The 26121-nt window shown below is 33.4% G+C and overlaps 1 protein-coding gene across 8 annotated transcripts in view; it reads left to right on the top strand.

Moving 5' to 3' along the window:
• CABCOCO1 (ciliary associated calcium binding coiled-coil 1) overlaps window positions 1-26121 on the top strand; it is a 126417-nt gene that overhangs the window by 59903 nt on the left and 40393 nt on the right. Inside the window, exon 6 of one of the 8 annotated variants that reach the window (XM_060642673.3) lies at window positions 14407-16077. The exons of 6 other annotated variants lie outside the window; for them this stretch is intronic. In XM_060642673.3, the coding sequence (XP_060498656.1) occupies window positions 14407-14421 (15 nt within the window). In that variant the 3' untranslated portion in view covers window positions 14422-16077. Of the gene's footprint in view, window positions 1-2449; window positions 4012-14406; window positions 16078-26121 lie in introns of those variants that run through there. One more of the 8 variants, XM_060642674.3, reaches the window with a different exon arrangement.

Genomic DNA, 26121 nt, shown 5'->3' with positions numbered 1-26121 from the left:
CATAAAAACAGACATATAGATCAATGGAACAGTGTGGAGAGCTCAGAAGTACACTCTTCACATATATGGTCAATTACTTTAAGACAAAGCCAAGAATATACAATAGGGAACATTCTCTTCAATAAATGGTGTTGGAAAAACTGAACAGCCACATACAAAAGAATGAAACTCAATGACTATCTTATAACATAAACAAAGATAAACCCAAAATGGATTAAAGAGTTAAATATAAGACCTGAAACCATAAAACTCCCTAGAAAAAAACATAGGTGGTAAGTACTTTGACATAGGTCTTGGTGATGATTTTTTGAATCTGACACCTAAAGCGAAAGCAACACAGGCAAAAATAAGCAAGTGAGACTACATCAAACTAAAAAGCTTCTGCATAGCAAAGGCAACCATACACAAAATAAAAAGGCAAGCTGCTGAATGAGAGAAAATATTTGCAAAGCATGTATCTGATATGGGACTAATTAATATCTAAAGTCTATAAAGAACTCATACAATTAAATAGCAAATAAAAAAATCACAAACATTCCAATAGAAAAATGGGCAGATGATCAGAATAGACATTTTTCCAAAGGCCAAAAGGTACATGAAAATATAGTGAACACCATTAATCATAAGAGAAATTCAAATCAAAACCACAATGAAATAGTAGTTCATACCTGTTAGAATGGCTGTTATCAAAAAGAAAAGAGATAACAAGTGTTGGCAAGGATGTGGAGAAAAGGGAACCCTTGTACACTGTTGATGGGAATGTAAATTGGTACAGCCACTATGGAAAATAGCATGGAAGTTTCTCAAAAACGTAAAGATAGAACTACCACATGATCCTGCAATTCAACCTCTGGATATTTACCCAAACAAAAAAACACTACTAACTCAAATAGATATTTGCATCTCCATATTTATTGCAGCATTATTTACAATAGCCAATATAAAGAAACAACCTGAGTTTCTATCAATGGATGAATGGATAAAGAAGATGTGGTATGTATGTACATATGTATGTATGTATGTATGTATGTGTGTATGAATATTATTCAGCCATAAGAAAGAACAAAATCAAGATTTTTGCATCAATATGAATGGACTTCAAAGGTGTTATGGAAAGTGAAATAAGGCAGACAAAGAAAGACAAATACTGTATGATGTCTCTTATATGTGGGATCTTAAAAAAAAAAAAAAAAAGCCAAAAATCTAAAACCCAAAAACACAACCAAGTTCACAGATAGAACAAATTGGTGGTTTGCCAGAGGGGTTGTGTGAGCAGGAGGGGAGGAGAAAATGGATGAAGAGAGTCAAAAGGTAAAAGGAAAAAATACATTCTCACTTTTCAGAACAGTAGAAATATGTTCTTTGGGGGCATTAAACAATGAAGCATAAATTTTAGAGATAATTATAGATCTCTCCCATGTGAAAAGTACTTCAAAAAATAATTATTTTGGCACATCTTCTTCCAGCTCTGATGGGTTGATTATCTTGTAATAGACCATGAACTTATCAAGAACAAAGAGAAAAGTAGATAATTTTTTAGACATCATTTGAAGGCTTTGGATATCTTGCAAGGCAGTCAGGGCTTAGGAGGCCACAATCCCAGAAGAAGTGAGCCCAGTATTTGTATGCTGCTTTTCCTCTTGAGACATTTGTTTTGGGAAGTTCAAGGCAAGAAATTGAGAAACGGGCAGAGGGCAGCCTTTAAGAAGCAGAAAAGCCAGTAGAACTTTTGGCAACTTTGTAAGACTAGGAAAACAAAAATTAGAGTGTTAGTATGCCAAGGCTGTCAGGATTGAGATAAAAATCACAAGTAGAAGGTAGGTGTAAATCAGTGAGCCTGATACTTTATGACAGCAATGCACTCCAGGCATGTGCTGATTCTTAAGCTTTGATGGGCAGATGACTCACATGCTATGCAGATAGCTTCTGTATAGCCAAGCAGAGCTTTTAGCAGTCTTATTGTATGAAGGGTATTAAAAAAATAAAGTTTAAATAACTGGTTATTTGGGATCCTGGAGTGATATATCCTAAGAGTAGAGGTGAATTAAAGGCATGGCTTGCCTTAATAATGTTTGAAAACCAGCTCCATTATTTTCTAGCCCATAAATGGATTGAAATCATCTACTTCTAATTTGTGTTTGTCTAGAGGAAGATAAAACAAGTCAGTGAGTTTCAACTGGGCAAAAATATGTGTAATGGACTCCTAGAAAGAGAGAGGGAGAAGGAGAAAAAATATTCAAAGAAATAGTGGCAAATCTTTAACCAAATTTCTTGAAAACTATAAATTAACAGATCCAAGAACCTCAAGAAACCCCAAAGTGAGACACATAAACCTAAACTATGATATATCATAACCAAATTGCTATAAAAACAGTGTTAAAGAGAAATCTTAAAAGCAACCAGAGAATAAAAGTACATCATCTTTTTTTTTTTTTTTTTTTACATGGAGGAACAAAGATAAGAGTGAGCACAGTTCTTATTGGATGAGAGCAAAGTTCTCCTGGGCAACAATGCAAGCCAGAAGATGGTGAAGCACTAAAAGAAAATAAACTATCAACATAGAATTCTATATCCAGTGAAGATATCTTTCAAAACTGCATGTGAAATAAATACTTTCCCAGAAATACCAAAAACTTAAAAGATATCAACAGCAGACTGCATTACAAGAAATGTAAGAGAGTCTTTCAGGCAGAAGAAAATGGTACTAGTGGGATATCTGGATCTATACAAAGGCATGAAAACAGTGGAAATAGTAAACATGTGAACAAACATAAAATAATGAAAAAATTATAAACATTTGACTATTGAAAGCAAAAATAAAAACATTATTGGATTTATAACATATAAAGAAACTTAAAATGTGCGACAATGGTAGTTTAAGGCCAAGAGGAGGGAAATGGAAGTATATTGCTGTAAGTTTCTGTACATGGAGTGATACAGGATATCACTTAGGATAGACTGGATTAAAGGTATATACTATAACTCCTAAGTTAACCACTAAAAGTATACCAAAAATATAACTAATAAGAAAGCAGAGTTGAAATGAAATAAAAATATGCTCCATTAATTAGTCCAAAAGAGGAAAAAGAAGGAAAAGAACAAAGGACATACAGGATAATAGAAACAAATAGCAAGATGGTAGATTTAAACTCAACTATATCAATTATCACATTAAGTAGAAATGTCAACCTAACCATATCAATTATCACATTAAATGTAACAACTCAAATAAAAGATCATCAAATTGCCAACTGTATGACCCAGTTATGTGATGCCTACAATAAACGCAGTTTGAATATAAGGACACAAATCAGTTAAAATTAAAAAAGATGTACAATATATATTCCAGGCTAATATCATGAAAACAAGGGAGGAATAACTTTATAAATATCAGAGAAAGTATATATCAGAGTAAAGAATTGGCCAGTGAAAAAGTTCGTTTCAAAATGATAAAGGGGTCAATTCAAGAGGACAATTCTAAACATTCAGGTACCAAATAACAGATTCAAAACCTATGAAACAAAAACTGATAGAATTAAAACAAAGAGAAATAGATATATCCATAATTACAGTGGGAGATTTCAAGCTCTTTCTCTAAATAATTAACAGAATAAGAAAACTAAATAAATATGTAGAAGACTTGAACAATACTATCGAATAACTTGACACAATTGACAATTAAAGAACAAAAACAGAAAACATTTCATGGGGTGCCTGGATGACTCAGTCAATGAAGTGTTCAACTCTTGATTTCAGCTCACGTCATTATCTCACCATTTTTGAGCTTGAGCTTGGCCTTCATGCGGAAACCACAGAACGTGCTTGGGATTCTCTATCTCCCTCTCTTTCTGCCCCTCCCCTGCTGGAGGTCTGTCCTTCTCTCTCAAAATAAATAAGTAAACTTTAAAAAAGGAAAAAAGAAAGAAAACATTTATTTAAAGTAAACAAAAAAATATTTACAAGCAGTCCATATTTTGGACCATAAAACAAGTCTGAATTAATTTCAAAGAATTCAAATCCTACAAAATACGTTTTCTGATTGCAATTGAATTAAATTAGAAGTCAGTAACAGAAAATTCCATATTTGTAATTAACACAGTTCTCATCAAAGAAGAAATCAAAAAGGAATTTTAAAAGTATTTTGAATGGTGTGAAAATTAAAACCAAAAATATCAAAATTTGTGGAATAAATGCTAAAGCAGTATTTACTGGGAAATTTATACTATTAAAGAAAACATCTCATATCTCTGACCTCAGCTTCTACCTTAAGAAATTAGCAAAGAGAAGATTAAACACAAAATAAATAGAAGAAAAGCAGTAATTAACAACAGAAACCAATAAAACAAGAAAAAAAACAGAGCTATTAGAAGATTGATAAAATTTATGTCTCTGTGGAGACTGAGTGGAGAAAAAAAGAGAGAAGACATCATTACCAGTAACAGCAACAAGAGAGGTGGTATTACTAAAATTTCCACAAATGTTGGAAAGATAATAAGGGAATATTATTGTCAAGAACTGTGAAGGGCCTGAGATTTTACACACTTAATAAGTTAGCTTTCATATTTTCATTAATGCTGGCAGAAGAACCCAGACTCCTGAGCCAGGGACAAGTCAGAAAAATAAATGTAAAAAATACCAAATTACATTCAAAGAAAGAATAAGGAAGGAAATTAAAAAGCTAAGAGCAGAAATTAACAAAATGAAAAATTTGCAATCAGTAGAGAAAATTAACTAACCTATGAGGTTATTTGAGAAAGACTAATACAATCAGTAATGTCCTAGCAAGACTATTTAAGGAAAAGATAGAGATGGCACTAAATACAATGTTAGTAATAAATTGGAGATCTTTAAAAATCATACAGACATTAAAAAGATAATAAGATATTATAAGCAACATTATATCTAAATTTCATACAATATTAAAATTATAATATAGTAAAATTCAAATAACTCTATATCAAAGAAATTGAATTAAATTAAAATATTTTTTTAAATTAACTTAAAATATTTTCCATAGGAAATTTCCAAGGCCAGCTATATTCATATTTAAGAAAGAAATAAAACTAATCTTTTTTTAATGTTTATTTATCTTTGAGAGAGAGAGAGACAGAACATGAATGGGGGGAGGGACAGAGAGAGAGAGGGAGACACAGAATCTGAGGCAAGATCCAGGCTCTGAGCTGTCGGCACAGAGACTGATGTAGGGCTCAAACCCACAACTGCAAGATCATGACCTGAGCTGAAGTTGGATGCTTAACTGACTGAGCCACCCATGAGCCCCCAAAAATAAAATTAATCTTTACACTGTTTACTAATTTTTGAGAGAGAGATAGAGAGCTGGGGAGGGGCAGACAGACAGGGAGACAGAATCTGAAGCAGGCTCTAGGCTCTGAACTGTCAGTGTAGAGCCTGATGCAGGGCTGGAACCCGTGAACCATGAGATTATGACCTGAGCCAAAGTCGGATGCTTAATTGACTGAGCCAGCCAGGTGCCCCTGCATTAAAACTAATTTATATAAACTTTTCAAGTTTAGAAAATGATCAACCTTAATATCCTTAATATCAAAACCATAACCTTAACAACCATAACCTTAATATCAAAACCTGGCAAGGACATTACAACAAAGACAAATTCTTGACACATCTCGTATGAACATACAATGAACCAGACATTAACAAATCAAATGCAATGGTATATGAAAAGATACTCCACCATGAACAAGTTTTTTATTTCAGGAATGCAAGTTTTTTTTTAATATTTGAGAATGAATCAATGCAGTTTAACACCTTAGAATAAAGAATGGCAATCATATGATCTCATCAGGAGCAGAACAATCATTTCATAAATCTGACACCCAGCCATTATAAAATCTGCTAGAAAATGTGGAATAAGTCTCATAATTAATGGTCAAATATGGAAAACTTCCCCTGAAAATGGGAAAAAGGATGTCTGCTCTCATTACTTCTATTCAATATACACTGGCAATCTTAGTGCAATAAGGCAGGAAAAAATTAGGGGTATAGAAATGGGAAAATAAGATGTAAAACTACCATTTTTCACATTTGACTTGATTGTGTATTTGGAATGCAAAAGAATCTACAGAAAAATTATTGGAACTTAAAAAAGAATTTTGTAAATTTATAGGCAAATAAGCAATATACAAAAATATTTTTTTCTATATACCAGCAAGAAACAATAAGAAATAAAGTTTAATAAAATGACAGCATTTATAATAACATCAAGAAGCATAAGATCTAACTGGAAGTTATATACATAGAAGACTACAAAATGTTAATGAATGAAATTAAAGAACATCTAAACAAATGAAGGAATACCAGTGGCAATGTATTGGAGGGCTCAATATAATAAAGATAGCCAATTCTCTCTAAATTGATCTACATAGTCAACATAACCTCATTAAAAATCCCAGCAGGGGATGCCTGGGTGGCTCAGTCAGTTAAGCTTCCAACTCTTGGTTTAAGCTCAGGTCATGATCTCCCAGTTTTGTGAGTTTGAGCCCTGCATCAGGGCTCTGTGCTGGCAGCATGCAGCCTGCTTAGGGTTCTTTTTCTCCTTTTTCTCTACCCCTCCCCACTCATGCTGAGTCTGTCTCTCTCAAAATAAATAAATAAACTTAAAAAAAAATCCCAGCAGGTTTTGTGCATGAATTGACAATCTAATTCTAAAATGTGTGAAGAATAGTGAAAGGCAAAAAAAGGCTAAAACAATCTTGAAGAAAAAACAAATCGAAGGGTTTATACTACCGTATTTCAAGATTTGTAAATCTGTAGTGATTAAAAAACATGCTTAATTTTGGACAAAAAGACTACTGGAAGAGAATAAAAGAGTGCAGAAAGAGACCTACAAGTACATGGTCATTTTAATGACAAAGGTGACAATGTAATGCAGATAGGAAAACGTAGTCTCTTCAATAAGTGATGCTGGATCAAGTGTATAACTCCATAAATAAAAGAATGAATCTGGACTCTTAGCTCACAATATAAGCAAAGATAAGTTCCAAATGAGGTACAGATCTAAATATCAAGGTTAAACATTTAGGCTTATAGAAGAAAACAAAAATATCATAATGGCCTTAAAAAATACTAACCATAAAAGAAAAACTTGGTAAACTGTACTATATTAACGTTACAGACTTCTTTCCAACAAAAGACACAATTAAAACTTCAACTGGTTTGGGAGAAAAAAATTGCCATAAAATGTATGAGAAAAAAAAAGGACATATCTGCAATAGATAATCAGCTACAAAGCAATAAGCTAGAAGTCAGATAAACCAATAAGAAAAAATGGGCAAAAAATGGGCAAAAACTTGAACATACACTTCACAAAAGATATCCAAATGAAAAAGTGTGTCCAGCTTTGTTAGTCATCAAGAAAATGCAAACTTTTGGAAGCTGACCTCCCTGTGTATGCTTTCTCCACATAGTCTCTCTATGTGAGGCTGGGCTCATTACATGGTGTTCATTACATGAATCCCACTAGTGAAATTCGCAAGAAGGAAGGGGAAGCTGCCAGTCCTCTTTGAGGTTAGGCTTAGAGCTAGTACGGTGTCACTTTGACCAAGTTGCATTGGTAAAAGCAGTCACAGAACCAGGTTGGCTTCCAGGGGAGGGGAAATGAATTCAACCTCTCAGTTCGGGAAATGCCAGGATTTGCAGCCATCCATAATCCATCACATCTTCCCACCTCCCTCAAATTTATGCTTGTCCAAAACTATCTCTATTTCAAATCCTCTCTTTTATGAATTATTAACCCCCTAAACTGAAAATAGCTCTTCCATTTCCCCCTGTGAACTCTCATTTTATCTGTACTTTTCTTGGGGCACTTTTAACTCTCAACCTGAATTATTTATATAAGTCTTATCTCCTCTACATTTCAAATAACATTATTTCTAGTTGCTGAAATAAGAAATTCATATTGTATAAAATTTTCAGGATATATTTCTGAATTATATGTGCCTCCCCAACACTGCTTTACAAATATGAGATGATTAATAAACATTTATTGAGGAAAATTGGAATAAAATCCAAACTTTCTAATAAGCCAATGCTAGGTACTTCTGAGAATATTTGATTTGCTACTTTCTTCCTTAGACTTAATCATATTTTTAGATACAAATAAACAAAATAATACTAAATAATGCTTGTATATATTTCACTAGGCTCACATGGAGGGAGTGTCATAATAAAGAAACAATGAAAATAACACAATGGATAACACTACTGAGCTCTTAGTCATGTGCCAGGCACAGCTCTGAAAACTTCATCCTAACAGCCCCACAAAGCTTTCAAAGAAAAGGAAGAAATAACCAAGGAATGAAGAACAAAGGAAACAAAAAAAGTCAGAGGAAAATAGAACCCATAGAACCCTGAACAGTTCCAAGACTTCTGAAATTCTGACATAAGTTGGCTTACTTGATGAGGGAAACCAGACTCAAAAAAAAAAATTTTTTTTTTCAGGAAATGACCCTGGAGGAAAAAAAAGGCATCTTTCCTCTGAATTAGAATCTACATTTCTCATATATATATGAAATACAGTCTATCCCATGAATTCTTATTTTTGAAAACAAAATCATCCATTTTCTACCTTAATAGAATTTTAAAGGCTTCACATTACCTTAGTGTAGTTTTTAATATAATATCAAATTCTTTACTCATACATACAGGAAAAGCAAAACCTAACAGTGACTTAGTTTAAAAAATTGTGCTCTACCTAGAGTCAATAGTCCAGTACTACAATTAGAGAAAATTAAATATATTTCTCATAGTTCTGTTTAACAATAAAAAAGTATTACATGTTTAGTGCTATCCTTTATAACTGTTGAAAAATTTTAAGAGTGTAATCTTGTACCTGATGTCAGAGTATATGCAGTCTATTTGACAAGATAAATATTTAGGGAAAGCTTTAATTTAAAAAAAAAAAAAGATAAAGGGTCAGGAAAGGGAGGAACCACTGTGGAATATAACACAAAAATAAAATTTGGTGGAAGAGTTGGGAAGTGAGATGGCCCTACAAAGTAGAGCAGGATTTGAAAAGGATAGCAATAAATTTTCCAGATTCAAGAAGATAGAAATTAGTAACAATATGAGCAAAGTCATGGAGGCTAGTATGCTACATTTTAACCAGATAAGCAGGAAGAGCCTACTCATCTTGAGCAGCGCTGTGTATTGGAGAGTATTGGAAAATATAATTTAATGCGTAAGGCAGGCTAGATTATGAGAAGCTTTAAATGGATGCTAGTCAGTGCGGTTCAGGCTTGGTACAATAAACAACTAGAAACCATTTTCATACTTGACTGTGAGACTATTTAATGAACTAGGGAACTTTACTGAGTTTTAACATAGGAAAATCCTTCCTGAAGTACAGTTGAAATGAAAGCTTTCTACTTGTTTGCCATAAATTCAGCATGATTTTCCATAAAGAGATTATTATTTTTGACATGAAGCAAAGGTCAGAGTTTGGGTGTGTATTTGTGTCCCTGAGCATGATGATGTGTGTAGGTGTTTTAATTTACAAAGTCAGGGTCAGGAGGCAGGTTAGGGCTACACAGTGTCATGGCAAACTTTCATTTCAGTCCAGAAAGTAGTCAGTTTACTGGAAAACACTCAATCAACTAAGTTTAAATTAAAATAGTTACAAATTATTGTGAAAAGCAATCCCAGCTTGTTTAAAGAAAGGTATAAAAATAAGCATGTTTTTCCATAAGGAGATTATTATTTAAACATGAAGCAAAGGTCAGAATTTGGGTGCGTATGTGTGTGTATAAGTTTTAATTTCCAAAGTGTGGGTCAGAAGACAGATTAGTACTACACTGAGTCAATACAACCAATTAAGTTAGTTATCTCAGGTCACAAAGTAGACAATTTTTTGGAAAAAGCTCAAAAAAACTAAGTTTAAAACAATATATTTACCAACTCACTGTGAAAAGCCACTGTAAGTTTATCTAATTAAAATATTAATAATTATTTCTTGAGATCTAACAGCTTGTCATTCTGCCATAGAAATAAATTTGATTAATCTGATGGGATACATTTCTCACCAAAAAATTGGTTATTTCTACCCAATGCCCCAATCTTCTGGGTGCTTAGAAATTGATATCCAAATTCATTATAAAAAGTCCAGCAATATTGCTAAATAAGAAAGTTTCATCAGTTACTTTTCATTTCATAAATATGCTTTGAAAACACTGTTAATTTTACAGAAAGTCATTAGGTTAAATAAATTACCACTTGGATACACTTACTAATGGAGTAAAATAATTCCAATATATAATTTACTTCTAAATGGCTCAGAGTTTCAGAAAGTATTAATAAAACCCTGACATCCTATATCTTACACCAAACATTAAGTCTGATCATTGCTTTCCTGGGTGTTACTAAAACAAATTATGAAAATTGTAATGGGCTTCTTAGAAAGGTAATGACATGGGCATGTTTACAAAACTCTTTTCTTTGATTTCCAGGTGAAACTAAGGAAAGTTAGGCCTCTACTATAAATTCCACAGAACAGCTATTTGGTACAATACTCTTCTTATCACATTGAGAGAGGATTCAGAGAGCCAAGCTTAAACTTTCTAGTTTATAACACAGTACAGAGTTGCTATAAAAGATTCCTACTTTTTTTTTATTGTTAGCTTTAAAAAGCCAGAAAATACTCAGCATAGGGCCTACTCTTCTACTGCAGATGAGCAAGATCGCCAAACAGATGGGAAGTGGTTTCTCCAAACAGTATGCTGTTATCTCTGAGGGGTTCTTTTAATCAAAAGTGGTGCCATCTTGGGCAAATATTACATGGTAGGGCATGAAAGCCTTCCTTTTGTGTTTTTTCTCTAGATTTTTTGAAATTTCTAGACTGGAAGAAGCTTCTCTCTGTTAAGAGTTTGTTCTATCTTGTGGTTTGCTTCCTTACCTTCCAATTACTGACTTGGGATGACATTAATGCGTACCAGAAAAAGAGTCCCTTGATCAAAAATAAATAAGCATTTAAAAAAAATGAATCTATAATTAACAACAAAAATCAGAAAGAAGGAAAAGGAGGAAGAGGAGGGAAGCAAGAGGAAAAGAAAAGAAAGAGGAGGAGAGAAAGGGGAAGGGAGGGAGGGAAAATGAATGAAACATATAAATAGGCCTAGTAAAACTAGATGAAAATGACTAACTTTAGAGAAAAGACATAAACTATAAATGCTTTATATTTCCAAAGAAATTAAGGAAACATGTATGACATATAAAGATATGAAACAAAATAAAATGAAAAAAGAACTGACATTCTAAAGAGAGAGAAAAATGATGACATGGAAGAACTTAAAATATTCAGAAATAATAAAGAGTGGAAATGACACAGTAGAAAAACCAACCCGTGACACAGAGAAGCAGCTTTAGAAAATCACACAAGAAATATGAGGGAAAGAACAGAGACAACGATTGCAACAGGTCCAGTGGAAACCCAATATATGTAGGACTGCCACCTCTGAAGAAAACAGCAGAATTAATGGAATAAAAAACATCACTCAAAGATATAATTGAAATAACATTTCTGAAGTGAAGGAAGATAGGATGGATATAAAAAACAAAAAGAGTCACTGTTCTAGAAGAAAAAGGTGAAGAATGACAAACTCTGAGCTAGCCAGGTGAAGTTATTGAACTTCATGGCTAAAACACTCAAGCAATAAAAAGTAAGTCACCAACAAAGGAGGAAGTAAAAACAAACAAACAAAAAAAAACAAAAATACAGACTTAAGAATTCTCTTTTGCAGTTTTAGATGCAAGGATATTGTGGAACAATGTCAATGGAGTTTGGAGGGAAAAGAGATTTGACTCTAAAATTGCATATTCAGTCAAATTAGTATTCAGATGTCCAGACAATATGAAATAATTTAAGATGTACAAACTTTGAGGTAGCATATCTCCTAGATATCCAGGTAACATTTTTGAAAAATCCATTAGTCTACACAATCCAGTCAATATAGAGAGATTCAGTCAAATAAAAACTACGGAAATGGCAAAGTCACAGGATGAGAGATGGTTGGTGAGTACTGAATTTGGCTAAGCATAAAATTAAGGCCCAATTCCTAACTAACAAAGCATAAAACAATGTAATTGTAATTTCTAAAAGAAAAACTACATAATGTTGAAAGGAAATGATGATAAAAGTCTCAGTGAATACCATAGTATCAATGAAACTGACAGTATCCTCAAAAAACTTTTAAAAACCTTATTTTACATAGGGGCAAGAATCCCCATAAGCTGGTGAGTACCTATGTACAAGCAACAGCAGCAAAGACATTAAGAGCTCTGGCAGATTGTATTACTTTCATCCATTTCTGCTTCATGGGGAGGCTTATACTTCTCTGCTCCCCTGAAGTTAGCCTTGCCCATTACCTGTCTGGGCCAATAAAATGTGAGCTGAAATGTCATGAAACAGATGGACAGAAATTTTTAAAGCTAGTTTGTGCTTCTTCCATCCCCTGGATCCCAGATCAGACATCAGGACGTAGCACCACGACCAATGAACAATAAATAACTTTCATAGTTATAAGTCACTGAGATTTGGGAGTAATTTTTCACAGCAGCAAATCTAGTTTTGTTTTTTTTTTTTTCACGAGTATACTATCCCTAAGCCTGAATGGAAAAGGAAAGGGCAAGTTGTCACTAGAGTCTAAAAAGTTATGGAATCGTGGAAAAGGAGTCACAAAGCTGGAGCCGAAGTCAAAAAGAAACACAGGGTAGGCCAAAACTATCCCAAAGCAGCAGGAAATAGGGTAATAAATGCTCTGACTTCTATTTCTGTCTGCTCTTTCTCTCACATTCTCCTTGTGGCTCCATTTGGCCAAATCCAACTGGAAGCAGAGGTCTAAGTAATAAGGCATTCCATAGAATTCAGTGTCACAAGTTGGGTTTCCTTTAATCAGATGCTGAGATGGGGTTTGGATGCAAAATCTGTACTAGGCATAAACACATGTGAAGAAAAGGGGGATGAAACAGGATTGGACAAAGATATTGAACAATACAGCCAATGAGCTACAAAACATCAGCTACCCCATTGGAGAGCTCTGGAGTGAGAATTATTTATCAGAGCATCCCACACAGGGCCAAAACAGCTAGTCATGTGTGCACATCTTGCCAGCAATGGGAAGCCTAGTAGCAAAAGCTAGTTGACATCACCTGGCTGAGTCATTTTGTCTACTTGGTTGTTTAGTTCTTCCATGGTGGATGGCCTCTGTAGGCATTAACATGTGATACATATACACACACAAACTATATTTATATTTTATTATTGTCAACAGAGAAGACATTATTTTTTATTTTTTAATTTATTTTTAATTTACATCCAAATTACTTAGCATATAGTGCAATAATGATTTCAGGAATAAAATCTAGTGATTCATCCCCTATGTATAATATCACCCAGTGCTCATCCCAACAAGTGTCTTCCTTAATGCCCCTTACCCATTTAGCCTATCCCCCACCCACAACCCCTCCAACAACCCTCAACTTATTCTCTATATTTCTTATATTTCTCTGTATTTCTTATTTCTTTCTATATTCTTATGTTCTATCCCCCTCCCTGGTTTTATATTATTTTTGCTTCCCTTCCCTTATGTTCATCTGTTTTGTGTCTTAAATTCCACATTTGAGTGAAGTCCTATGATATTTGTCTTTCTCTGACTAATTTCGCTTAGCATAATACCCTCTAGTCCATCAATATTGCAAATGGCAATATTTCATTCTTTTTGATTGCTGAGTAATACTCCGGGGTGTGTGTGTGTGTGTGTGTGTGTGTGTGTGTGTGTGTGTATACATACACATATGTATTTATATATATTATATCTTTCCATACTTTGGATAAATACCTAGTAGTGCAATTGCTGGGTCATAGGTTAGTTCTATTTTTAATTTTTTGAGGAACCTCCATACTGTTTTCCAGAGTGGTTGCACCACTTTGCACTCCTACCAACAGTGCAAAAGAGATCTTCTTTCTCTGCATCCTCGCCAACATCTGTTGTTGCCTGAGTTGTTAATATTATCCATTCTGGCTGGTATGAGGTGGTATCTCATTGTGGTTTTGATTTGTAATTCCCTGATGATGAGTGATGTTGGAGCATTTTTTCATGTGTCTGTTAGCCATCTGTATGTCTTCTTTAGAAAAGTGTCTATTCATGTCTTCTGCCCATTTCTTCACTGCATTATTTATTTTTTGGCTGTTGAGTTTGGTAAGTTCCTTATAGGTTTTGGATACTAACCCTTTATCAGATATGTTCTTGCAAATATCTTCTCCCATTCCATTGGTTGCCTTTCAGTTTTTCTGATTGTTTCCTCCACTGTGCAGACGCTTTTTATCTTGATGAGGTCCCAATAGTTCATTTTTGCTTTTGTTTCCCTCTCCTCCAGAGACTTGTTGTGTAAGAAGTTGCAGCAGCTGAGGTCAAAGAAGTTTTTGCCTGCTTTCTCCTCTAGGATTTTGATGGCTTCCTGTGTTACATATAGGTATTTCATCCATTTTGAGTTTATTTTTGTGTATGGTGTAAGAATGTGGTCCAGGTTCATTCTTCTGCATGTCACTGTCCAGTTTTCCCAACACCATTTGGTAAAGAGATCATCTCTATTCCATTAGATATTCTTTCCTGCTTTGTCCAAAATTAGTTGGCCAAACGTTTGTAGGTCCATTTCTGGGTTCTCTATTCTGTTCCACTGATATATGTTTTTGTGCCAGTACCATACTGTCTTGATGATTACAGCTTTGTAACACAGCTTGAAGTCCGGGATTGTAATGCCTCCAGCTTTGGTTTTGTTTTTCAGGAATGACCTTTGGCTATTTGGGATCTTTTCTGATTCCATACAAATTTTAGGATTGTTTGTTCTAGCTCTGTGAAGAATGCTGGTGTTATTTTGATAGGGATTGCATTGAATGTGTAGATTGCTTTGAGTAGTATCAACATTTTAACAACATTTGTTCTTCAACTCCATGAACATGGAATATTTTTCCATTTTTTGTGTGTCTTCTTCAATTTCTTTCATAAGCTCTCTATAGTTTTCAATGTATAGATTTTTCACCTCTTTGGTTAGATTTACTTTTAGGTATTTTATGGTTTTTGGTGCACTTGTACATGGGATTTATTCCTTGGTTTCTCTTTCTGTTGCTTCATTATTGGTGTATAGAAATGCAACCAATTTCTGTGCATTGATTTTATATCCTACAACTTTGCTGAATTCATGAATCAGTTCTCACAGTTTTTTGGTGGAATCTTTTGGGTTTTCCACATGGAGTATCATGTCGTCTGTGTAGAGTGAAAGTTTGACTTCCTCCTTGCCCATTTGGATGGTTTTTATTCCTTTGTGTTGTCCAATTGCTGAGGCTAGGATTTCCAATACTATGTTGAATAACAGTGGCAAGAGTGGACATCCCTGTCAGAGAAGGCATCATTTTAAGTGGTCACCAAAATTTTTTAAAAATATAATATTTTAGTCCCTCCAAAAAGCCTCCACAAATTCCTGTATTAAAAATAGTACATAATACACTGACAGTAATTCATTAAAATTATGAATGAAAAACAAAGTATAAAGAAACAACACAACAATAGCTACTTGCAAATGTTAAAATTCTCCAAAATGACTATAGCCAAAGAATAAATCCAAACCGAAGTTGCTAGAAAAAAAACAATTCAATCACCAATTGCCAAACCTACTGGATACAGCAAAACTCTACACAGGACCTTAAGGTTGTTTACTATTAAGCAATAAAAAGAAAATAATAAAGCATTTTACTCAAGAATTTAGGGAATAAACAACAGTAATAGCAAAGAAATCAGAAGAAAATCATTAAGATAAAACCAGAAATCAATGAATTTTAAAAAAGAAAAGCAGCAGAATTAATAAATTTAATAATTGCTTCTTCAAAAAGAAAGTATCCTAGATAAAATGTTAGCTAGCCTAAAATTTAAAAACATAAAGAAAAAAAGAAAAACGTAAAGGATAAACACTGATACAAAATTAAATATGAATTAAAAAGTAAAAATGGCCATAGATTCCTGCATAGAAATGTGGTTGGAAGGAAAGAACAAACTATCCAAACAGTCACAAGATGATTTTGAAAGCCTACACCAATAGATAGCTGTAGCATGGAAACTAAAAACAAGGAAGTCTTCAGAGGTGAATTTTTTAACCTTCGAATGATAGATAGTTAACATGTATTTAAACTCTTCCAAGGGCTACAGAAAGAAAGGCTGCTCATATTGTTTATGAATCCAAGATAAAAATTCTAAATCTTGTCAAAAGTAACCTGAAAGAGAAAATTACAAAGCAATTTACTAGTGAATATTGGCACAAATAACCCAAATACAATTTTAGCAAGTGTAACTCAGTGATACTTAAGAATAACATGCTGGGATCAAGTAGGGTTATATTAGTTTTGTTAGTAGAGTTATCAACATAAGTCATTTCTTAATAGACAAGAAGAAAAATTATGTTATCCCACTGACAAATATTTAAAAAGTATTTGATAAAATCTAACAGTCATGCACATTGCTGATAGGAACTCTTATTAAAATAGTAATAGAAGGATGCTTAACATTTCTCAAGTATGCATTTCCCAAACCTAAAGGTGAATTATAAATACCACAAGCAATCCCATTAAAAATAGGATTCCTGCTGTTATTTAATATTTTTAATGACTTCGAGCTTGTGTAATAAGAGAACAAAATAAGAAGTACATTAGTCTGCTTTCGCTGCTATAACAAAATACCACAGACTGGATGGCTTAAGCAGTAGAAATTTATTTTATCCCAGTTCTGGAGGCTAGAAGTCTGAAATCAGGGCCAGCATGATCAGTTTCTGATGACAGCTCTTCCTGGCTTCGAGATGGCCACCTTCTCTCTGTGTCCTCATGTGGCAGGGAAGGACAGGGAGCTCTCTGGTCACTCTTCTTTTAAAGACACTAATCCTACTGGAACAGGGCTCTACTGTTATGAACCTTAATTACTATCTTATTCTAAGCACAGTCATGTTGAGGTTTAGGTCTTCAACATATTAATTTGGGGTGGGAGGACACAATTCAGTTCAAGAAATATTAGTACTGGAAAAGGAAAGGCAACATTATGATTAGCTTCAAATTGTGTAACTATTTATCTGAAAAAGCCAAGAGAATCAATTGAAAACTTGTATAAAAAAGTAGCATTCAGTATGGTAGCTATTAATAATTAAAATTATAATATAAAAGTCAATAGCATTTCTATGTTTAAACAGTATAATTAGAAAGTACATATTGGAGTAAAAACTCCATTTGCAAAATTAAGAAAATTTTTAAATTTTTTAACCATTTACTTATTTTTGAGAGAGAGACAGGGTATGAGCGGGCGAGGGGCAGAGACCGAGGGAACCAGAGCATCTGAAGCAGGCTCCAGGCTCTGGACCATCAGCACAGAGCCTGATGTGGGGCTCGAATCCACGAACTGTGAGATCATGACCTGAACCGAAGTCAGTTGCTTAACCAACTGAGCCCCACCCAGGTGCCCCAAGAAAATTTTTAGATAGCAGTGAAAAAGTGACCAGAAAAGCAAAAGAAACATCTCTTTTTCTTTGATAGAAATGCTCGATATTGTGAAAATTTAAGCTCTTAATGTTTAAATCCAATGCAATGCCATTCAAAATTCTATTAAAATTTGTGGCTGAGGTACCCTCATTGTAGGGTATGTAGATTCACAAGAGAGACTATAACAAAATTATCCTTCCAGCTGGAAGAATAAAATTATATAATGAAGAGAAACTTATCCTATTAGATACAATGATACAGGATCTGGAAGAGACCCACAGATCATTGTGGCACAATAAAGAATTTAGAAATAGCTGTGAGCATTTGTGGGATCTTAATATATGATAAAGATGGCATTCAAATCAATGATTGAAATGTGGAAAATGGAGAAATGCCCATTACCAGCACACTCCTTACATCAAAGAAAATACCAGATAAATAAAAATATATGAAGTTAAAAAATTAAACCATATTAGAACTAGATGCAAATATGAGTGAATTAATTTCTAATTTCTTTATAATTCTGGATGGGCCTATCTGAGCATGTAGGAAAAGACTGTAAGCATAAAACATCATAATTACATTTTTATTTTTATTTTTTATTTTTTATTTATTTATTTTTTTTTCAACGTTTTTTATTTATTTTTGGGACAGAGAGAGACAGAGCATGAACGGGGGAGGGGCAGAGAGAGAGGGAGACACAGAATCGGAAACAGGCTCCAGGCTCTGAGCCATCAGCCCAGAGCCTGACGCGGGGCTCGAACTCACAGACCGCGAGATCATGACCTGGCTGAAGTCGGACGCTTAACCGACTGCGCCACCCAGGCGCCCCCATAATTACATTTTTAATAGGAAGAGACACCAAAAGTAACTGAAAAAAATTTTAAAAGAGAAATCTTATTTGTAACACATGTTAAACAAAGAATTAATATCCCCAGCATCTTATAAATTAATAGGAGAAAGAAAACATCCCAACAGCAAAATAAACAAACAACATAAACAGCACTTCACAAAAGAAGAAACAAACTGGCCATTAGATATACGAAAAAGACATTCAGGCTCAAAGAAATACAAACAAGATAATGTGATATCACTTCCTTTATTAGAGTGGCAATCCTGAGTGTTAGCCCATGTGTGAACAACTCTCCAGCAGTGTTTGTGGAAAATTAAACTGGTACTCTGCTAGAGTACAGTTTGTTAAAATGTATCAAAATTTTAAAAAGTCATATCCTCTGGCCTGGCAATTCCAATTTCAGGGCTTTATTCAAAGAAGATAAGTCAACATGTACCAGGATAAGTCTATGAGGATTTTTATCCTAGTTTTGCTTTCTACAATTATTAAAATTTGGAAACTAATGTTCCTCAATAGGAAATTGTTTAAGCACATATTCATACATCCATCCAATATAAGACTACATAATACCCGTTAAAAATAATGAGCTCATGTATTTTCCCACAAGATAAACAATGAAAGATCATCAAATACCTATATCATATCTAATTTCTTAAAATAAAATATACACATGTGCAATATTAAACCTAGCAATATAAAAGATGGATTTATTTTTACGTCATATTTGATTACATAGAATAACATCTGGGAAATGTTTACATGTTAAAGGTTTATGGAATTTGGATGATTGTTAGTTATTTTTCTTTTATATTTTACTATTTTGTATTGCTTGACCTCTTTCAGAATGATTCTGTTCATTTTTATGACTAAAGTGCAATAAACTTATTTTCATTGGTGGGAAAAAGTACTGTGATAGGGGATATGTTACTTATTCTAATAGGAAATATTTTTCTCCGTGGAATCATGTATGGTTGCCCAGAATTGGATGACTTCCTTTGAACTCCCACATCACTTCATTTACTACACTTGTATAAATTGCAATACTGAAAGACAAAATGTAATTTTTAAGCTATCACCTTCCATTAGATTATAAGTTCTTGAAGTTAGGACTCTTTCTTATTTAATTGCATTTCCTACAGACTTTAACATAAGGATGTACTCAGTGAATGTTTATTGAGTTGAACCAATTAAACTTACGCAACCATTTAACAAAAATCATGATCTTTATACCTATACTAATCAAACTGGAATTTTCAAATAATTCTGAAATCAAAAACCAAACTCTGCATACTGAATAAAAGAAAGTGGAAAGATGAGATTATCACAAAGCTTTTGACCTCCAAGCCCAGAAATTGGAGGCTACAGGAACAGAGTTCTGAGTTGCTCACACTAAGAGATTTTTTAGGGATAAATGTGGAAGTTATTTGGCTTTTTCAGCTGATTTGTTGCCTACTGCTCTTCTTTCTGATTTGGATCAGGGTAGCTGAGGCAAGGGAACCAGGAAGTGCAGGTATGGCATGAACAGTACTGGTGCTTGGATATTGGCAGGTGTCCTCTGCTGATTTCTGGAAAGAGCTGTAAATTCCTGTAAGGTTAGGTTAAGTTTCCTTTATGTGCCTGCACTGACTGTCTCCATTTTGTCCTTGACATAAGTGACTTCATTTTAGTTTGATTCTATACTAGTTACAAATGGAAATACGTAAGACTTGGCCATTGCATAAATCTCAAAAATAATTTGTATAATAGTAAGATTTTCACTAGTCTTCTCAGAATATTGAAGAAAGAGATGTAAACTGTTTCAAGTTAATTAAAATTCATCTAAAAGAGCTCTGGAGTTCAAAGAATGTACAATCAAGCCCCTTACACACAACATTTCTCTCCAGTAAAAAAATAACTACAAATATCTGTTTTCATCCATAACTCTGCAAATAGCACAAGCTCAGTCTTAAAAAATGATTTTTGAATGTATCGAGGATAAAAGAAAAGCAGAAATGTTTTTCTGATAATTGTCTGTCATTCTGTTCCATTTCTGTATTTTCTGTAATGTGCATCTATAATGATCAAGAACATTTTCTAATTTTGTAAATGATCAGCATGAATCAATAAAAAATAAACCAAAATAATTCTGAACACCTAACTGGTAATATTTTTAAATATTCCTTGAGCTGGAACAATTAGATGTTTGAATTACTTACTCCAAATGCTAATGTATGACTACTTTTCTCCTGTTCCACATTCATCTCTCTATATATAAACTATTTAAATCACAGTATAATTATGGAATATGTTAGTAGAGGGAAGGCAAAGTGTTTTATCAATGCCTGTAAGCATCATTTACATTAACATCTGTTACAGAATTGGTTTTAAATTTATTTCTAGAGACTTAAAATCTGTGGGTCATACACATTCAATGTTTTTAGACTATAATGTCATAAGACTACAACCATTTTTTCAACCTTCCTTTGTTTTAACCTGTTTTGAATGCACCTGAAGATATGGGTATTATATCTCTCTATCTAATTTCTTTAGATCCTTTTACCTCTGTAAGTCTTCTTATGTGTTGTTGAGTTTTCTATTTGTGTTGTTGTTTGTTTTTCTTTTTAAATATACAAAATAGTTCTCACTCATGTTTATATCAAGGCCTTTAACACTTGGCATATCAATTTTCAGATATTTTTCAATAAAAATATCTTTCTCAAAATATGGAAGTATGAGACATATCTGCCAGCACTGCAGTTGGCCTGTAGGTATTTACAAAGCAGCACCAATGTCACAGGTGATTGTGAATCTCTGGGCAAAAACATATCATTGGGGAACTAGCCTCATAAGTAAATTCATTAGATATCCCCTTGTCAATTAAAAAGAAAGAATAACATAATATTTATATGCATTTTATATCTTCCTTAAAAGATGATAAACATATTTAACCCTTGAGATTATAAGGGAAAGAGAATATAACAATATTAATACCTTTTATATGCTTATATAGATAACCTGATTGTTTCAATTAATATTGAATAGACTCCAAAAGATTATATCAGAATTTGGAGTTTCAAAAATTTTGACTGAGCCAAGCTTCTGCCAGCACACTAGGCAAGAGGCTGGAGAAATGAAGTATATCCATCCAGAGTCCAGCGTTCAGTCACTACAGCTAGCAGCAGGATGGGAGACTGATGTGGCCAGAGCCAAGATTCTTAAGCCTTTCCTCCTTCCTTTCTTCATCCATTTCCCTTTCCCATCTTGGAATCTGACTGGGGGGGAACAGGGAGAGAGAGAGGGAGGCATATGTTGAGGGTTGAACTTTTGATTGGCACAACTTTGAAAATTGGCTGCATATGGTAGGGGGAGGCATTGAACAAATAAGTATGTCAAGAAAAAAGAGCTTTGCACTCTAGGGGAAGGGAGTTACATATGTGGTAAGAGGGAAGACTACGATAAACCACAGGGTATTGGAGTTATCAGTGTGAACTAATGGATTTTAAGATGGATAGATAGATAACATAATGATAATCTTTTTCCAATATTATCTTCTGAGAGAACCTAACACAATGATACCTCAGTAACAGTGAGCACGCTAAGTGCCCAGCGCTTGGTTTCTAAATACCATTATCCAATAAAAGAAATGGCTGACTTTGGGTTTGGGGAAAAACAAGTTAGATGGATCTGGAATATGTTAACGTGCTAGAAAGCAAAGAAATATACAAAGAGTGATGGAACCTTGTTCAAAAGGCACAGGATTCAGCTTGAACTGACTCCTACTAGCCAATTTGAACACCAAAATAAATTACAATAGTAACAAACTGTAACCATTTGAATAAAATACATATCCATGAAGCATTACTGTCAAAAATACATGAATTAAAAAAATAGATATGGGGGGAAATAGTAGAATAACAACTAATATCAAAAATCTAAAAATACTAAATCTAAATCTAAAAAAATACTAAAATCAGTAGAATAACAACTAATATATCCAAAAAGAAAAATGAAATTAAAATATTACCATTAGGTAATATTACCATTAGGTAACTACCATTAGGTAACTATCACAACAATAATTGATTGCAGCATGATTTATCAAAGAATGCTGAAGCTAAAGGTGTAAGTTTGATAAGGAAATGAATATTTACATAGTCTCAATATCTTCCCATATTCCCATATTCAATAAACATATCTTACTGTTTATTGAATAATAAGTATAATATGCTGAATAATGAACTTTGCAGCAGAGAAACTTAACCAATACCATCCTATTCAGGAAATACACATTAATATCAATTCACATTGTTGCTTCCTCATAAGCTGCAATGAGAAGAATATAACATCACTTCTGGGGTACTCCTGTCAAAAATGCATAAATCATGAGGAACATCAAATAAACCCCAAAAGAACAATATCTTAAAACATAACTGTTTTAGGCTCTTCAAAAATGTCAAGGTCAAGGAAAATAAGGAAAGAAGTGAAAAACTCTTATAAATTGAAAGACACTGAAGAAATATTTAAATACCAAACATGCCTCTTCTGGATTGGATCCTAGACCTATAAAAGACATTATTAGGATAATTGACAAAACTCTATTGGAGTCTGGAGATTATATGGCAATATTAGATCAAACTTAATTTTAATAGCTGTTCTGTGATTATATAGGAAAGGGCCATCCTACTTAAATGTACTCTAAAGTCTAATGAGAAATGCAGCATTACTCTGCAATTTAATATGAATGGTTATTCAGGAATTCTTCATTATTTCTATAACTTATGTGAAAATTAGAAATTATTTCAAAAGAAAAAATGTAAAACAGACAAAAAACAATTTGACCAAATATTTTTTTTAAATCTTAAAGTCTGAATTATGGGAGCACTGAAAATGTTTATGTGGGCCCTTCAGAGAAGTTACTTCCACATGTCCTGGCTCCTGTTTATATTGGATTTTATCACATAATCCTGCCCAAGGAAGCACAGTGTACCATTTCATTCACCCAAAGATGAAGCCCATATAAAATCCAGGATTGTAAACTTCCCATTATCTTCTTCTTTTTAACTATTGTATTGTGATGGTTTCTAGTACTCAATGTCATATTTCACCTTCTGGTTTTTCTTGTTTCTAAAATAGGAACAACAATCACTCCTCAAAATACTGATTCTTTTTCTTTTTTTTTTTTTAGTGGAGTCAAACTTGTAAATTAAATAAATTTTTGCAGCAAAATTTTGCTTAGTACTTAAGCAATGGAGCATTTTCATTAACTAAAACTTGCTTTTATTTTGACATGTTAGATCTTGTGAAAAATCTACTGGTATCACCTACCGACTTTGGTAAAAATAATAAAAGAAAGGATGGAGAGAGTGGGAGAAAGAAAGAGAGAAGGAAAGAGAGAAAGATGGAAAAGAAAAAAAAGTTTCCTTAATAAAACTTTTGTTTTTTAAGGAAGACATTTTAGTATCCAAGAGTGATATAAAATTCAATGGAAACTTGGCCTATCCCTAATATAGATCCCAGAAGTTGCATTTTTTGAATTACCAACATTAAGTCTTTTGACTACAACTGAAATAATCTTCGACAAGGGTGCCAGGAGTACACAATGGGGGAAGGATAGTCTCTTCAACAAATGGTGTTGGGAAAACTGGGCACCCACATTCAAAAGGATGAAATTGGACTTCTATCTTACAATATACACAAAAATAAACTCAAAATGGATTAAAGATTTAAACATAGTACCTGAAACTGTAAATCTAGAAAAAAGCATAGGGAGAAAGCTTCATGACATTGGTCTTGACAATGATTTCATGGCTATGACACCAAAGCATAGACAACAAAAACAAAAAATAAACAACTGGTACCACATCAAACTAAAAAGCTTTTGCACAGCAAAAGGAAACAAAACAGTGAAAAGGTAACCTACAGTATGGGAGAAAATACTTTCAAATTATATTTGAAAGGGTTAATTTCAAAGGGTTAATTCAAAGGGTTAAATTAATTCAAAGGTTAAATTCAAAGGGTTAATTTTAAAATATATAAGGAACTCCTACATTTCAATAGCAACAAAACAAAACAAAAACAAAAACAAAAATCAAACTGCTTTTAAAATGGGCAAAGGGCTTGAACAGACATTTCTCCAAAGAAGACATACAAATCAACAACAGGTATGATAAAGATACCTAATCATCAGAAAACTGCAAATCAAAACCACAATGAGATATTACCTCACACCAGTTAGGATGGTTATTCTTTATTTTTTTTTAATATTTATTTATTTTAGACAGAGAGAGAGAGAGAGGAGAGAGAGAGAGAAAGAGAGAGAGAGAGAGAGAATGTGCACATGCACACACAAGCAGGGAAGGGGCTGAGAGAAGAGTACAGGGAATCTGAAGAAGGCTCTGCACTGACAGCAAAGAGCCCAGTTTGGGGCTCAAACTCACGAACCGTAAAATCATGATCTGACCTGAAGTCCGAGACTTAACCAACTGAGTCACTGAGGTGCCACTAGGATGGTTATTATTTAAAAGAAAAAATATAGTAGACATTGGTAAGGATATGGAAAATTAGAACTCTTGTACTGTTGGTGGGAATGTTAAAAGGTACAGCCACTGTGGAAAATAGTAAAGAGGTTCCTCCAAAAAACATTTTTTAATAGAAATACCATATGATCCAGCAAACCCACTTCTGCATAGGTAGCCAAAAGAATTGAAATCAGGGCTTTGAAAAGATACTAGCACCCCATATTAGTTGCAGCACTACTCAAAATAACAAGATGTGGAAACAACATAAATGTCCATCAATGGATGAATGGATAAAGAAAATATGGTACATATATAATGGAATATTATTGAGTATTTAAAAAGAAGGAAATTCTACTATTTGCAGCAACATTAGGATGGATCTGGAAGACATTATGCTAAGTGAAATAAGCTAGTCACAGAAGGACAAATACCGAATGATTCCACCTATACGGCAGATATAAAATAGCCAAACTCAGAAGCAGAGAATAGAATGGTAGTCATCAGGGGATAAAGGGAGCATTGAGGGGGAGTTATTCAATGCATATGAAGTTTCAGATATACAAGATGGATAAGTTCTAGAGAACTGCTATGCAACATAGTGCCTATAGTTAACAATCCAGTATTGCGAATTTAAACACTCCTTAAGAGGATAAATCTCATGCTAAGCGATAAAACCACAAAAATAAACAAATAAAAGAAGAAAAGGGATATAAGAAATCTTTTGGAGATAATGTTTATAATCCTGATTGCAGTGATGGTATCATGGGTGTATGCATATGTCCAAACTCATCAAAATGTGTCCATTAAATGTGAAATTAAAAAAAAAATAAATAACAGTACACCTCAGTAAAGCTGGGAAAAAAATATTTTTAAACAGACGTTCTAAAAAACAAAAAATCAAGTAAATGGAATATTCTGGTTAGCTAGATTCCACATTAAAAAGCAAAGAAAACCTTGATGATATATGACTCTATTATTTATGATAAGTATCTGATTATGTAATTTGCCAATTTTACATAAGATAATATTTAAAAGTAATTTTTATTATATGCAAACAGATTATCCAAGTCTTACTTTCTTATTTTTTATTACTTTTCAATTTACTTTTTCAATTCTTTATTGGCTAAAGAATCTGTAACTATGAGCTAAAAGAAAAGATATGTAAATTAAAACAGGCTGTCTTGAATCCCCAGGGCAGTGATGAAATAGCATTTTAACTACCAACAAAT

The sequence above is a fragment of the Panthera onca genome, chromosome D2 (genome assembly GCF_046562875.1).
Source record: "Panthera onca isolate mPanOnc1 chromosome D2, mPanOnc1 haplotype 2, whole genome shotgun sequence".
NCBI classification, from domain to species: Eukaryota; Metazoa; Chordata; class Mammalia; order Carnivora; family Felidae; genus Panthera; species Panthera onca.
This window is presented reverse-complemented; position numbering and strand designations above follow the sequence as displayed.